Genomic DNA, 15930 nt, shown 5'->3' with positions numbered 1-15930 from the left:
TCTTTAATTAAGAAAATTTACATTGTTTCTTTAAAAAATTATTTAAATCGTGATTCATTACTTCCTTTTGTAACTAATTTTAATTTCTCAAATTCATGTAATATTCTTTTTTTAGTTCTTAAAAATATTTGCAAAGATTAATCTTCCAAATAATATAATTATCTTTTCGTAATCTACAAATGTTACCCGTTTGTTTTCTAGAACCAGGATAATAGTTGAGCAATGTAAAATATTATATTCTTTGTTGCTTAGATTTGTCCAAAGATTATGAGTTTTTATCTCAAGTAAAATAGATTCAATAATTGAAAATGTAGATTGGTTTTTAAGATTAGGAATTGCGTTTTTTTAAGGCTTGTAATTTTATGAATTAGAAATATATTAATTTCTCTCCTTAACTTGTCATAATTTAAAATTTTAATTTGAATTAATGAAAATGAGTTTGTGTGAAATGATTTTTTAAATTTCTTTAAATTTGAAGGATATTTCTTTTATCATCAGAGTTCTAATGTTCGATAATAGATTAATGAGAAGTTATTTGTAACTTGAAAAACTACGTTTATTATGAGTTTTGGTTCAGTTTTTAAAATAGACTTGGGGAGAAAAGGTAGAACCAGCCTTATCAGTTGCCACCATTCATCAGCATGTCAAATTTCTCGTCATGGTTCTTTCGCTTACGATATTCTTCCTCCAAGCTCTTTTATCGCTACCGCACCCTCCACAATAAATACGAACCCACCGTCTTCAACAATCACTCTTCCAGGAACGCACGCTCAACTTCTCTGCTTCCTTTCGCTCTTGCTCTTTCCGCTGGATCATTCGCTCTTCATCCACACTTCAGTCCTTCCTTCTGCGACTCCGACAGGTTCTCTTTTCCCAATTTTTTTATGTCTCAATTTGAATTCATTGATTATTACTCGTTCGTCGATTATGAATTCAGACGACACCTGTGCTGTGAAAACCTAACACGATTTAGTCATATGATATTATGTGTGCTTACTCTCATCTTATTTTTAGAGATTGTAGAGTTACGGCCGTAGTTTTTTTTTTTTTTTCAAGGATATGCTACTAGGAACTTCTAAGCATGTATGAACTGATTCTTCTACTTCAGAGTGAATACGAGAACTGTTATGTTTTTATAATGGTTTAAAGAGTAGTTAGTTGTGAATACTCTCGATTGATCAAGTAATTGTTTGATCACGGACATGCCGTGTCTTGCAATGGATGTTAGAGGTGTGAATGTCGGGGGCAAAGGTAGCACGCAATACGTTGTTAAGGGATCACAGAAGGAATTTCCGCGGGAGCTTCTCGAGGAGTTGAAAATCATCTGTCAGGTACAGCATATGTTCCCTTATCTTAATATTCTGTAAATGTGCACATAGGAAAGACAGGCTTTCAAATCATTCGGTCGGTTCTAATTTGATGATCAATTATATTTGAAAATTTCTTTTAGTTCTTGCTGTTTCTTGTCTGGTTGTTTAGTTACAACTTATATTCTAATTTGTGAAACTTGGTATGTGTTTTGGAAGGCAGGCTGGTTTTACTTTTTCATTGCTTGCTTGTTAGTTAGCATTCACGAATACTTTTAGTCTGTTTCGAATGAAGTCAAACTAAATGAGCAATTGTTTTGGAACTTCTACCTTGTGATTGTCAACCTGCATTGTTATAATGTTTCATTCCTACAGGATAACATATCAGTTGATTATGACGAAAGGTATATCCATGGAAAACCACAAAACAGCTTTCACAAGGCTGTTAATATCCCAGATGTGATTGTTTATCCAAGGTGAGACGTACTCTGAATTGAAGCTCCGGCTGAAATTTGTGTTTGCTTCCTCGTTCATCTGATCATTGCTTTTGCAATGTTGCAGTGATTGCATTGTCCTATTAAATTTTAAGTATATCACAATTTGTTACTTGCATTGAGAAAGACCTTTGAAGTTTGTATTGCAGTGTTTTCCCAAATATTATAGTTTTGAAGAGACTTAAATTATGTTCTTCTTTCTTTCCATTACGATTATCAAAATAAAACTATTGAAAATACTTTCTGCTAAGCTATGCTGATAATCTGTTGTGTTTCTCAAGTGGAGTTGTAATATTGTGACAATTATAATATAGTAGGTTATGATGATCATCAGAGCAATTGGACCCGGTGATATTTTGTTAGATGCCTTTGTTCTGAATATCATTTTGATATATCATATGCTGATGCAGCCATGATGCTGTAATTGTTTGCTCGTGGTGTATTTCTACCTCAAAACAAGTTTTTTTTTTTTCTTTCTAGATTTGAACTGAATTCTGTTTGAAAACAGACAGTTCTGGAATAACGAGGTTAATTTCTTTATTAAAATAGTTTTCTGCACAACATTGGTCAATCTGGATTTGAAGATTGGTAAATTGGATCATTTCCATCAGGTCTCCGAACCCTTGCAGAACTATATATTTTTGTTTACAAGAATTTAGGGCTTTATGTCTAATATGCCATTTTATTTAGAGATTCCAGGACATTTGTTATGTGCAAATGCTTATGCGAGATGTAATGACTTTCTGATATGTGTTGATTTTAAATTTTTTTATCTAACCTGTCTATCATTTCTTACATACAATCACAATATATCAAAAAGACTTCTTATATTTCTAAATAGTTAATACTTGGCCATGGATGAACAATGGAGAGTAGGAGAGGTTTTTAAAATATTGTGGATACATTCTTGTGGTAGAAGTTAAAGAATCCACGTGTATTTATTTTCTTGCACTGTACTCTTATTTGCAGATCTGAAGAAGAGGTATCTAAGGTTGTCAACTTATGTAACATTCATAAGGTTCGCGTTGTTCTAACTCAACAAATGTTGTTTAGCATGTTCTAGGTGATTTCTTTGCCTTAACATTTTATTATAAAGGCATTTGGACCAAACCAAATATCACTTGATCTTGCTTTTTCATCACAATTTCTGTGTTTATTTTTCTCCCTTAAAAAAAAAAAACTTTATTTCTCCTGTCCCTTCATACTTGAATTATTTCACATTTGGAATTTATCTGTTTTCATCATAATGAATTTGGTCCAGTCTACTTTTTTAGGTGTATTCCTCAAACAAGACTATATCATCCCTTCATCAAATACATGTTTTTCTTTCACCTCATTTTCAATCATGAGTTTATCTTCTCTATCTTTGTTGCAACCATATATTTCTATTGTGATAGCCCAACAATTTTTCTAAGGCATCATGGGTCTCATAAGAACTGCTTCAGCCAATGATCACAATCCAAAGTAAAATTCTTTGTTTTTAGCCATCCAACTAATTCATCAAGATGTTTCCTTTGATTGCACAATGTTTTTCTACTACGTTTATCATTACTTGTATTAAAGCATCTGCAAATGGTTTAAACCATGCCATTTGTTTCTTCCAGTAGTCTTGAGTTCTTTTATTGCTAAGTTAGACATGTTATTTGAACTTTCATTTAAAGACCACAAATACATGCCATGACCACCACCTAACAATTTAAATTTTAAAACGAGCAGTTATATGGCATGTTAGTACAGTGCCTTTTGATCAATAAAGTTAATAAAAAATAATGATTGTGATGTTGAGAAACTGATAGTTGTAATTTAGGTTTGTTTTTTTTTTTTTTTCTATGTTTTATTTAAAAAGCTTTTGGTAACAGGTTCCTATTGTACCATATGGCGGTGCTACATCAATCGAGGGTCACACCTTATCTCCTCATGGAGGGGTTTGCATTGACATGTCATTAATGAAGGTATGTGCATGTTCAATTATAATAGTATAATATCTGCATAATATTGTCAGTAGTATATGAAGATTATGAATTATGAAGTATATATTTGATTCTAATGGACTATGGCAAAACTCTTGTAAGGCCAATTTGGTCCCATGTCTGCTTTAGAGTTGCTGAAGACAACTTGTTTTTGATATGTTTGAGATTAAATCAGGCATAATAGACTTGTAGAAAGTTGAAGACACCTTTATTTGCTTGGAATGGGTGTTAAATCCCTAGTTTTCCATTTTTACGTTCCCCCTTTTTTTTCTCGTTATGTTTCTGGAAGAAGTCTTTTTCTTCCTTTTCTATTTCATTCTCATCCTTCATGAAAAATTCTACTCCTCCTATGAACAAATAAGACGTCCTTTGTTGGAATTGAGCATGTTCTTTTTGATGCACTTACCCGACCATTGTCCTTAAGGTAAAATACACAGAGTATGAGTTTTTTTATTGTACCTGCCTGTGGAGTTGTCTTCAGTCTGCAAAACAGTACACACTTGTAATTAGTTTTAAGATGTATTTTTCCCCTCTGAAATAAAAGTTAAGGTTTGTATTGAATTGATCTCAGATGTATTATTAATTTTATTGCCTTTAGGGTAGAGTTGAGAGCTCATAGAGGTTATATGCTTTTTCTTTGTGGCCTAAATATCTTCTTGCTATATCATAATTTTTGTCAGAGATGCTATGTAAAACCATTTATGTGCACTCACCTAATAGCTTAAAACTTTTGGGATTTTGGGTTCAAGACAATCTGTATTGTTACTTATTTTCAAATGTTACTTTTTTATGCTTCCTTTTCTGTAAAATTTAGGAATTATATTTGTCAACCCATGGAATACATAGTTTTAATTATCTGCTGAACTGTAATATGCATTGAGCATTACCATTGTAGAATGCTAGATGCTTTTCTATGAACACATTAATCAATGCATTATTGTTTAATTGTTATTACAAATTATGAAAATACTTTTGGTATCATCATCACAAAACTCTAAAGCCATTATGTTGCATCTATTTCTTGCTATAGTTAATTGAATTTGGAGTACAGAAATCTCTGTTAGAGTCAGCAACTGTGTATTATTTTGATGATTATTGTATTGTCATTAGATTGTTTATTGTGCTTGCACCTTATGTAGACAGGACGCTTAATCATGTATTTACACATGCAGAATACAAAATATAATCATGTGTGCATATAAGTACTGAATGGGATGCAAATAAGTGAACTTCACTTTAGCTGTTATACTTACACTGTTTAGTGGTATAATCTAGACTGTGAAAGCATTACATGTTGATGACATGGATGTTGTTGTTGAGCCTGGCATTGGATGGATGGAGCTCAATGAGTATTTGGAACCTTATGGACTATTTTTTCCACTTGATCCAGGTCAGTTGGTTCTCTGATAGTTAAAGGACAAAGAGGCTTAATATTTTAAGTTGAACTTTTATTTGTTACAAGCAGGTCCTGGTGCTAGCATTGGAGGCATGTGTGCTACACGTTGCTCTGGTTCATTAGCTGTGAGGTAGTCACTCTGATGTATATTATCATGTCATTGGCATACACTAGTACATGCTGGTTTAAATGTGTAATCTTGGTTGTTGCCACTTGTCTGCTTATAAGGTCAAATATTTGGTTTGAAGGTCTTTTACTTGAGGCTTGTTGCTTAAGATAACTAAGCTTAATGCTGATGCAATTCCGTCGTAATTCAACATTTCCTGATCTTATGAAAACCATAAAAAAAAGCTATAAAAATGTTCCATCTTACTGAGGTTAATGGTTCCCCTTAAAAATTTGTAGGTATGGAACTATGCGTGATAATGTCATCAGTCTCAAGGTTTGTTAATCCCAATTTTTGGTCTCTAATGTATTGATGTGATGCTGTATTTATTGTACTATGTGTATTCCAGGTGGTTCTTGCCAATGGAGACATTGTGAAGACTGCATCACGTGCCAGGAAGAGTGCTGCGGGGTTTGTTTTATTTTGTTGCCTTTAGCTATTAATTCATTTCACTTATTTTTCCTCTTTGGTGTGCTTTCCAAGAGGTTGGGTAGTATGATTGAACTACGAAGACAATTTTTCGGAAACTCTATCAACAATGCAATAAATTGACCAAGACACTTCTCTACATCATTTATCCTTCTTGGATATGATATTTAACATCCTTAACAGTCCCTATGTCGATTATGATGACTTTTCTAGTATTTGATGACACAATCAATAAATTTTGTCTGATGTTCTCAATTGAAAAGCTCGGTCTCCAAAACAATTCCTTGCAACTCCAACTCTAGCACCCATCATCCAAACAATGTCATTAGCAAAACAATTCGCCAACACACTTCATCTTGAATATGCTTGGTAAATTTGTTCACTAGGAATCAGAAAATCTGCAGAGTTAAATGTCAAACCTAGATATAAACTGCATTGAAAAATATTCACTTATGCCATCATTTGTCCAAACATTTATTACTGCTTCAACTTTTATAATTTGGGTTTAAGGTTTAACTTAATCTCAGAAATAGCTTGTAAGACGAAGAATATCCAAGCCTTATAATGATTACATTGATCATATCATAAGGCGTTGTGAGATCCTAAAATCTGCAAACATATCCTTTTTCTCATGGATGCAAGCAACACAACTCCCTTGCATTACATTACAAAATTCTTCAAAGAGTCCCTCTTGGAACTGATGTAATAGCAAGATAAGATACTGAATTTTTTGTTCAAACTATATATTATAGGTATGACTTGACCCGCTTGATGATTGGAAGTGAAGGAACACTTGGTCTTATAACAGAAGTAACCCTGCGGCTTCAGAAAATTCCTCAGCATTCAGTGGTACATTGATTAACTTGATCCTTTTCTCAAATTTCATATGGTCCATTGAACTTTGTTATTGTGATGAACATACTAAATTGTATATTGCATTCTCTTTTTAATGTCGGTTTTGATCCTTGACATGTGTCAATGCAAGATGTGTGTTCTAAATTCCAAATTTGGATAGTAATGTTGTGTTTCTAGTTTCTATCCTGGAATGTTTTTAATTTACAAACAGCAGCTCATTATAAAGTAGTGCAACATCCAACATTTAGACGTCTCTCCCCCCTACCCCCGCTATAGGTTCCTCTGAAAATTGCTTTACCTTTTCTACTGCCTTGTGTTTCTTCCTTCTGCAATTTTCATACATGGCCAGTCCAAGCTCTTGGTAGAGTACACGTTCACTCTTTCCATTTTCACTTATTATCTGTTGGTACTGGCCTATTGTATTTCATAAACTTTTGGAATTGGCGACTAGAGATATAAAAACACGAAGACAGTATATTTGAACAATGCTGTCATATGATCCCATCGGGTGAAAAATGCTTTTGAACCATGGTTCTTTATTTTCACTGGCGGTGACTTTTTATTTAGATGGTGCATCAGGGGATATTTATGCAGATAACTTATATATGTTTTATTCTGCCAGAATACATTTGTATTTGTTGCTATGTGTATCTGTTTAGAATCATATGGGTTATTTGACTAATCAAAATGCACAGGTTGCAATGTGCAATTTTCCCTCTGTGAAGGATGCAGCAGATGTTGCTATTGCCACAATGAGGTCTGGTGTACAGGTAGGATTCTGAATTTGAATATCAATATTTCTGTCTATCCAATTACAAGTTGCTGTTTATGGGGGTTAGGTGTCAAGGGTAGAGCTATTGGATGAAGTTCAAGTGAAAGCTATCAACATTGCTAATGGGAAAAATTTGCCTGAAAGTCCAACCTTAATGTTTGAATTTATAGGAACAGGTTAGTCCTTTCAAATTCTTCTTATTGGTGTAACTTCAAATTGTTGTTTAGCATAGAATATATTTTCTGAATATATTAAAATATCATAGATCAAAATTCATAGCATTTCAAATCACATTCTTCAAATGTATGAGAAAGTTCAGAATTTTCTTGGAAGATTTGATAATGTTAGGATCCAATTGCAAGGTATGAGATTTTACTCCCACCTAGGAAGTATGGGATTCCAATATGAGTTTCATATGGCCTTGGGTTCTTCCACCATTATTGGCTTAGTGTAAAATATCAAGGGCAAAACAAATCTTGTAGCATGATAAATTTAATAGTTATGACAGTATGAAACAGAAAAAAGTCGAAAGTTGTCTATGGAATAAGCTAATTACATTATTCACGTCAACAATAATGTAGTGTCCTTTAAATTGGATGCTCTACACTTTCATAAATTTAATACCTAACTTAGTATGTGTGTATATATATATATTCTTCAGAGGCATATGCACGTGAGCAAACACAAATTGTTCGGAAAATTGTTTCTGAGCACAATGGCTCAGATTTTGTATTTGCAGAAGAACCTGAAGCAAAAAAAGAACTTTGGAAGGTAGTAGTTTATTCCTTTATTATGCTTAGCTTCCTCCACCTCCATCCCCTGAAACCCAATGTTTGTGCAAATCCATCCACAGCTAGCAAACTTAGTTTTTGTATAGCGTCTTTTGAAGTTACTCTCTTTATACTGTCTTGTTCACTGAAGCTGACCTCACTATCAATTAGTCAGTATTACTATTTACTTGTACATCTAGTTCAATATCCTCTGTTCTGTTGCAGGTAAGGAAAGAGGCACTCTGGGCTTGCTTTGCAATGGAACCTAATCTGGAGGCAATGATTTCAGTGAGTTAGTAATGAAATATTATACATTTTAATTTATTTTTTACACTGTTTAATTATATGCTAGATGATAGGAAACTAACTAAAGAGTTTCATACTATAAAAAAAAATATATACTTTGATCTGATTGCTAGTAAAGATATACATATCAAACCTAGCCAATGTTGATCTAAGTGCTCGTGCTTATTGTTGATGGGGAAATAGAATGACAGGAATTTTTTTTCTTTCTTAAAATGATTTTTTACAAGATATAGCTAAGCTGTCTTGCCTCTTTGTAATCTTCATGTTAATCCCAAGGTCTGATGAATAAAATGCTTTTGTGAAGACCTGAAAGAGAAGCATGTGAAGTGAAGCTTTTTTTAAACTTGCATTTGAATATATTCGGATTTTCCAAGTTTTTTTAATGAGAAGAGTTCCAACTGTTCTAGACTTCCAATTGCATTTATGTTTTTCTGAGGACCTTCTTTTTCCTTGTTTGGGGGATGGTAATTTAACTCCCGCAGGATGTATGTGTTCCTTTATCTCACCTTGGTGATTTAATTTCAAGGTCTAAAAAGGAGCTGGATGCTTCACCACTAGTTTGGTAAGTCTGGTCATGATCAGGGTTATTTCATTCTGGATACTGGACTTAAATTCTATTGGTCATAATTTATGTTACCTGATGATTGTGGATGATCAAACAGACTAATATGATCAATGCGTGTATGTATTGTATCCCTTTGCCAGCACAGTAATCGCTCATGCCGGAGATGGTAATTTCCACACGGTTATTCTATTTGATCCTAGCCAAGAAGAACATCGACGGGAGGCAGAGAGACTCAACCAATTTATGGTTCATGCTGCCTTGTCATTGGAAGGTATTATCATTAACTTGTTGACTCTTGCCGTTGCCTGTTAGTCTGATATTTCGGGTGCTTTTTTATATTCTGTGTTTTTCTTCTAAAAAAATGATGAAGTCAGTAAAGCCGTTGTAATTTTGATATTCGCATATGGTTATTCCAAACAGGAACTTGTACTGGTGAACACGGTGTTGGCACTGGAAAAATGAAGGTACTGCACTAGTGATTCTAATAAATCTTAAAAACAATATGGCGTGTTTAGGCTATTAGCTTTAGAAAACAATAATCTGCCTGCTCCGCTCGGCTGCAGAATGCCTTCGTTTTTATATTAAGATAAACAAGAAATAAGCCGATCATGTTTTACGCAGTGGTTGTTATTAATAATCATAATTTTCATAAAAAGATTGTCGTCAGACGATCATGTTTTGTTATTTTCAAATGCGGTATTCGATAAATTTTATAATTATAAGTTTGGTTCTGAAAGTGTATTTCATGCAGTATCTTGAAGAAGAACTCGGAGTAGAAGCATTGAGGACAATGAAAAAGATAAAATCAGTCCTGGATCCCAACAATATCATGAATCCAGGAAAGCTAATTCCTCCCCATGTTTGTTTCTAGTAGTACCGTCCCTCCAAGAAGTAAGTTCGCAGTACACAATCAACGATAAATTTTCAAAATCAACGTATTGCTGCTTCTATCATCAAGCCATGTCCGTAGAATGTATTTTTTACCATACAAGGCCATGCTGCTCACCGTTATTTTCTGGCCATTTTTGGAGTTTCTGGCCTCGCGTATCTCAGTAACTCTATGTAAGATGCTTAATAATACTCCCTCTTCTCATTTCATATCATATGATATATATGGTTATAACTTGTTGAGGAGTTGTTCCCAATACCTACCGAGAAAGTAACCATGCACAATCATTGTCCCCTTTCCATTGACACAACTTCATTTTTTTCAAAAATGAAATGAAGTCAAATTTGAATTTAATTCGTATATTTTTCTCTCCTTTGAGCAGTGATTTTTAATGACCATTTGTTTGAACGAGAGGATGAAAAATAAGGGAGTGGGGAAATGAAAGAAAGAGAAATAAAGGGGAAATGAAATTGTTTGAATTTGATGAAAAAGAGTTGAAATAGATGACAAATGAGTGAAAAGTTTCTCAATTTAGGTATATGATTTGGATAAATAAAAATGACTTGGTAGATGTTATACAATTACTATAATACGCACGTGACATTTACACTTTTTAAATGATTTGGCATAGCTATTGTGAATGGTTTTACATGTATATAAAAAAGTCTAAAAAGTTTTAATCAGGGTAAAGAACTCAAGTGGGTTTTGTTTCTATCATCCGAGCAATAATATCATCATACAAAATTAGAAGGAAATTGATGTAATTCACTTCTAAGTTTATTTTTTACTTCAAATCTCATCTTTACGGCCACGGAAAAAGAAAATGGCAAAAGAAAGAACTTGCCATTGTACATAATTCACTGACTCATTTTATAATTAAAAATTAAAATAAAAATAATTTTAAAAATACTTTTTTGTATTATCTAACATTTACAAATTAAGTTTTAATTATTATCTATAATAAAATGATTTAACATATAGATAATATTCTTCTTAATTTAACCAATTAAAGATGTTAATTAATTAATTAAAAAATAATAAAATTATGTTAAAAGAAATTATCGAGTCAAGACTTTTGGCTCATTTCGTCCCAGTTTTACACGTAAATGACAGATGGAGTCAAAACTGTCGAAATGACCCGTATTGTCCACCTTAAATTTCATCATATGACTATCACTATCAAAATTAATTTAATAATATAGATTGGAAATCGTACTTTAATAAAATAAAGGATTAAACAGATTTTATTTTATCATTCCGACTAAAAGAAAAGGGGAAAATGATATCCGATCTCTTCTAATATAAACAATCTCTCGTACCATTTAATGATGTTTGGGGGTAACGATGGGTTGAGGGGGGAAATTAGTCTCTATGAATTTACAATTAGCGCCACGTAATTAGAATTTTAGCAGTTTATTTAAGTTTTTAGTTTTTTTAAGAGAAAATAATATATATGCACTTAGAGTGCAAAACAATTTTTTATTATCATCTAATAAAAGGTCATGTATCGTGATTTTATTGAGTTTTACAATCATCATTTTAAAAATTATATTTTTTTACTGATTCTCGGTGTAATTTTTTACACTACTAATTTATAGTCACCAAATTCTATTTTTTAATATCGAGCTCGTGAAAAAATATTATGATGGATAAATTTAATTCAAAATTATCTGCTTTTCAAAATTAATTTTGTTAGAAGTGAGACTAGTGTTAATATTATAAAAAATATCCGCAATGGCTTGTAATAGATTTAGCATAAACAGCCATGATTTTTTCCTTTCAGCAATGTCTGTCGCAATTAATAGTTTGACAGCAAAATCTTTCAGTCAATATGAATTTTCGGAGTATTACCAAACACTTCTAAAAGATAAAATTAAGAAAAGAAAATGAAAATCAACCTTTGTAAATTAAAAATAACTTATACAAAAATTACTTTTTTTCTACAAGTGTTGATGACAAAAAAGTATATATGTTTTTGTTGTGATGGGATGAGGGTGATGCTTGTGATGTTCCTATCTCTGTGGAATGTTCATTCCGTTCTTTGTTTTGTTTCACTGATCAGTGTATTAGGAATGACCAGCAGAATACACTCAGACGTTCAAATCAGAATTTTTCTACTTATTAATAGTCATTGTAATATTAATTGTGTTTTAACTATATATATTTAAACTGTTATCAAAACCGAACAGTTGCGAAGTTCTTTTCTGCATGTAAATCACTCTATCATTTCAAATTAGTATAACTATAAATCTATAAATATATATATATATATATATATATATATATATATATATNATATATATATATATATATATATATATATATATATATATATATATATATATTATGTTTCAATACAAGGTCCGAAATATACTAATACTAATGTTAGCTCACAAGTGATGTTTTAAAATTGTAAAATACTTAAAAAAGTTGTTAGCAATATATATTTTAACTATTGTGGAAATTTTATGTAGAACTTCCTTAAGATGTGGATGTCTTATTCTTAACAAGATTTACACGAACACAGTACTCGTGTTTTCTACTTAATATATACTTAGAATGATGCATGTGACACAAATAAACTCTTGAAAATCATGTCCAATAATAAAAATAACGTAAGAGTTAGTAAGATTTATTTAAACGTTAATGGCCTTCATTTTAAATAATATGCTTGCGGACATTTTCCTTGATATTTTGCAGTATCATGACATGCAATAGTTATACATGGTTTAGAGTTGCAGTGTTCTGGTTTACACAAGTTGAAAATTTTGGATTTGTATCACTATGCACAAACGATGAGCAATTTTAAGGTTAACAACTACAACCGCAAAATGGTTCAGACTCATATGTTTGGGTAAGTTTATCTTGTATATAATAAGACGAGGATAAGGTGTTTGAGGAAATTATTCTATCACAATGTCACCAATCGATACGCATCTTCCTTTCCCTCTGACCCTTGTGTCTTATCACCAATTATATGACACCTTCTTTTTAGCATATGATTTTCATTCCAATAGGGTCCATACGTCACAAGGAATAGAGGCACCTACCTGGTCCTTCCCCTCTTCTCTTTCGTTTTTCAGAAAAGGTGTAAAACACTATTTTTATTGCGACTCAGAAAATGGCCCATTGACCAATGGAATGGTTGAGCCGTGACAAGGAGACGAAAAAGAACATGACAAAACAAAATTTGAGAAGATTCTCTTCAGACTTATTGTCTGAAGAAACTATATCTGTATAGTTTGCAGGTAATAATAATAGAAGATTATTGATTTGGATGAATCATAACAGGGTACGCATTATCTATCTACAATAAAACGAGCAAATCATTGATAAGGAGTGAAACTCATGCCACCTAGTTACTTATTCTGAAATAACACGCAATAAATTCAACAAAGAAATTGAACTCAAGTTCTGATGTGAAGAAAATTTAAGCTTATCTTATACAAAATTATTGTTGGAAACATATCCAAATCATAACAGTGTCCGAATCTGAGGATAATTTCTTCTTCTGACGATATTTAACATAGAAAAAAAATTGTTTTATTTGTCTTGTCTCTTGTCTATTGGTGGTAAAGTTAACCATCATGGTTGGCTTCCTAATGGACACTCATTTCATGGCTTAAAATGGATAATTTAAGGATGATAACATTAAGGAAAATAAACCCCTTGATGCAAAGCAATGCTATTTATTAAGTATTGAAAATAACAATAATTACAACTTAAAATTACAAATGATTTCTATTAGAAGTGAGTTTTAGGTCTAATGGTGATCCAATAACAACCCGACAACGGGTGGAATAGAAGCAAAATTGCCCACTTAGAACTCGCTAGGATAGGCTTTAACCATGACTTTAGGCCTGACTCAACCCCACAAAACCGACTTATAAGGTGAGGTCTGCACCCCACTTATATATTATAAATTGGTCTTATCTCTAATCAATGGGAAACTTCCAACAATTTCTTGTATAACTTGAAATTCACAAGAAGATCTAATCAAGATCAAGTATCCATAAAAAAAAAAGATAAGTGTAGGGATATGTTTCCAGCAAAGAAAGAAAATTAAATAGTTGTCTAGAAAAAGATACAAGAGCCACCAAAACAAGTCTAACCAAGGTAAAGTTTGATATCCTTTCTCAATGTAATATAATCTGATTTTTAATTTAATTATATTTAATAAATAAATAAATTGTATTCGAATCTTGATAGAAGAGATATATACTTATATACGTTTTAACTTACAATGCAAATCTTCTACTATTTAAAGACAGAAAAGGAATTTTATTTATTTTTTATATTTTATTAATACTATTATTAATCTTCATACATACAGTGAGAATAAATTAATATGTATGGTTGAGGCATGTAGAAAGAGAACATAATTGGTTTTTCTAGAATGATAAACATAATTGTGATCACTTTTAAGAAAAAAGTTAAGAATCTTTTGTGTTTCTATTTATTTAAATAAAATTTCAAAATATATTTTTCATATACATTAAAATAAAGAAGTGAAATAAATCTAAGTCACGACATATAAAAATAAAATATAAAGATTATTTTAAATATACCAAATATATTTTATACCCAATTTAGTAATCATTATTTTTTATTTTAATTAAAACTATCAATATAATGGAAAATTGTATTCAAATGATCGGTTTAGTTTGTTGCATTAGTAATAGATAAAGGTATTTGTAAATGATAACACAATATGTCAACTTATCCATTATTTATGACACTATTTATAATTATGTCTGTTTTTCTGTTTCTCACTGAGTCATTTCTATAAATTATATTATTTCAAACATAATTATCATTACAACGTCATATTAAATTAATTATAGTAATCTTATTATATAAGTTATTCTTTAAGTTTATGAAACAAATAATAAAACAGTACATATATATTGGTAAACAAGTCGTTTGATAATAACATTTAAAATTTATATTCACTTAGTCTCATAATTAGGATAGTGTAAGAAGAATAATAAAAATTAAATAATTTTTAATTTAACTTTTCGATATGAACATTGATTTTTTCTCACTTATACATATTATGATATGAATTGTGGATGACGTCAATTATAAATAAATTGACAAAAATAATGTTGATTTGTATTAAATAACTACGTTTCCATCTGTTATCAGCTTTTGTTCGTGTATGAAAAAGCTCAGAGAAAGATGGAGAAATAATTTAATGTTTTTATCACTAAAATCTATATATGTGATATTTTACCTTAATTATAAATTACATTAAACCGGTAAATGTAAAATCATAATTTAGCACCACTAAGGGATTATTGTCAGCATTAAGTCGATAATGTGATTGAGTGTAGGAAAAAGTTAAAGAAAAAAGTGATTAAAATGGTTGAAACCCTTTCCACCAAATATTTAAATTAATCAACATATTAATAATATTGTGAAAATGATATCTAATCCAATCTTTTGACTACATAGGTTAATCAAATCGGATTAATTGAATTTTAAAAAAAATTAAACGGATTGATTTATTTAATTATATTTTTTTTATTCAATAAAAAATTAAACTCTTTTCAATAAAAAAAAAGTTATTTTTTTAATTGGAATATATATAAATTTTAATATAAATATTGTTAAACTTAAAATACAAAATAAAAAAATATAATATAATCTCAATACAATTAAAAATAGAAAAACATATATAATTTTAGTTTTCTAAATATAATTTCACACTTAAAATGTATAGAATTACCAATCTAGCTTATTACAAGTTGTTCAATCCAAATAAATTGAATTCGTATTAATTTTTTGACATGTACAAAAAATTATAATTTTTCTTAAATCAATTGAATTTAAACCCAACATACATATGTTTTGATAATTCTAGTAACGTGTTATAAATTATAATTGGTTATTTGATTATTATATGTACCACCTGCTAATGCCAAGATAAGCCATTTTCATCTCTTCTGATGGCCCACCACTTTTAATTGCCTTGTGATATTTATCTATTAATTCCTTCCAGCCTCACA

General features: G+C 30.9%; 1 protein-coding gene across 7 annotated transcripts; it reads left to right on the top strand.

The window, feature by feature from the left end:
* Window positions 1-571: 571 nt before the first annotated feature.
* Window positions 572-10288, top strand: LOC106757761 (D-lactate dehydrogenase [cytochrome], mitochondrial). Of its 7 annotated transcripts, none has more exons than XM_014640545.2 (18): window positions 572-862; window positions 1229-1331; window positions 1683-1783; window positions 2771-2819; window positions 3661-3753; window positions 5047-5161; window positions 5237-5297; window positions 5573-5609; window positions 5683-5744; window positions 6515-6611; window positions 7313-7387; window positions 7457-7565; window positions 8051-8160; window positions 8385-8447; window positions 8948-9027; window positions 9171-9301; window positions 9451-9494; window positions 9782-10288. In XM_014640545.2, the coding sequence occupies exons 1-18, from the start codon at window positions 642-644 to the stop codon at window positions 9899-9901; spliced, it is 1671 nt and encodes a 556-aa protein (XP_014496031.1). In that variant the 5' UTR covers window positions 572-641; the 3' UTR covers window positions 9902-10288. The 7 variants fall into 7 exon arrangements, 6 of the variants coding, with proteins under 6 accessions (XP_014496031.1, XP_022635023.1, XP_014496034.1 ...); XM_014640546.2 differs by having other exon boundaries at window positions 744-862; window positions 1057-1331; XR_002667366.1 differs by lacking the exon at window positions 9782-10288 and having other exon boundaries at window positions 9176-9301.
* The last annotated feature ends 5642 nt before the right edge of the window (window positions 10289-15930 follow it).

This window comes from Vigna radiata, chromosome 3 (genome assembly GCF_000741045.1).
Source record: "Vigna radiata var. radiata cultivar VC1973A chromosome 3, Vradiata_ver6, whole genome shotgun sequence".
In the NCBI taxonomy this organism is placed as follows: domain Eukaryota; kingdom Viridiplantae; phylum Streptophyta; class Magnoliopsida; order Fabales; family Fabaceae; genus Vigna; species Vigna radiata.
This window is presented reverse-complemented; position numbering and strand designations above follow the sequence as displayed.

What these genes read in the sequence shown, in the direction of transcription:
- LOC106757761 (XM_014640545.2), top strand. Translation starts at nt 642, where the DNA reads ATGTCAAATTTCTCGTCATGGTTCTTTCGCTTACGATATTCTTCCTCC. An exon ending in CAATGAGGTCTGGTGTACAG is followed by an intron (nt 7,388 to 7,456) that starts GTAGGATTCTGA and finishes TATGGGGGTTAG; the next exon opens with GTGTCAAGGGTAGAGCTATT. An exon ending in GTTTGAATTTATAGGAACAG is followed by an intron (nt 7,566 to 8,050) that starts GTTAGTCCTTTC and finishes TATATTCTTCAG; the next exon opens with AGGCATATGCACGTGAGCAA.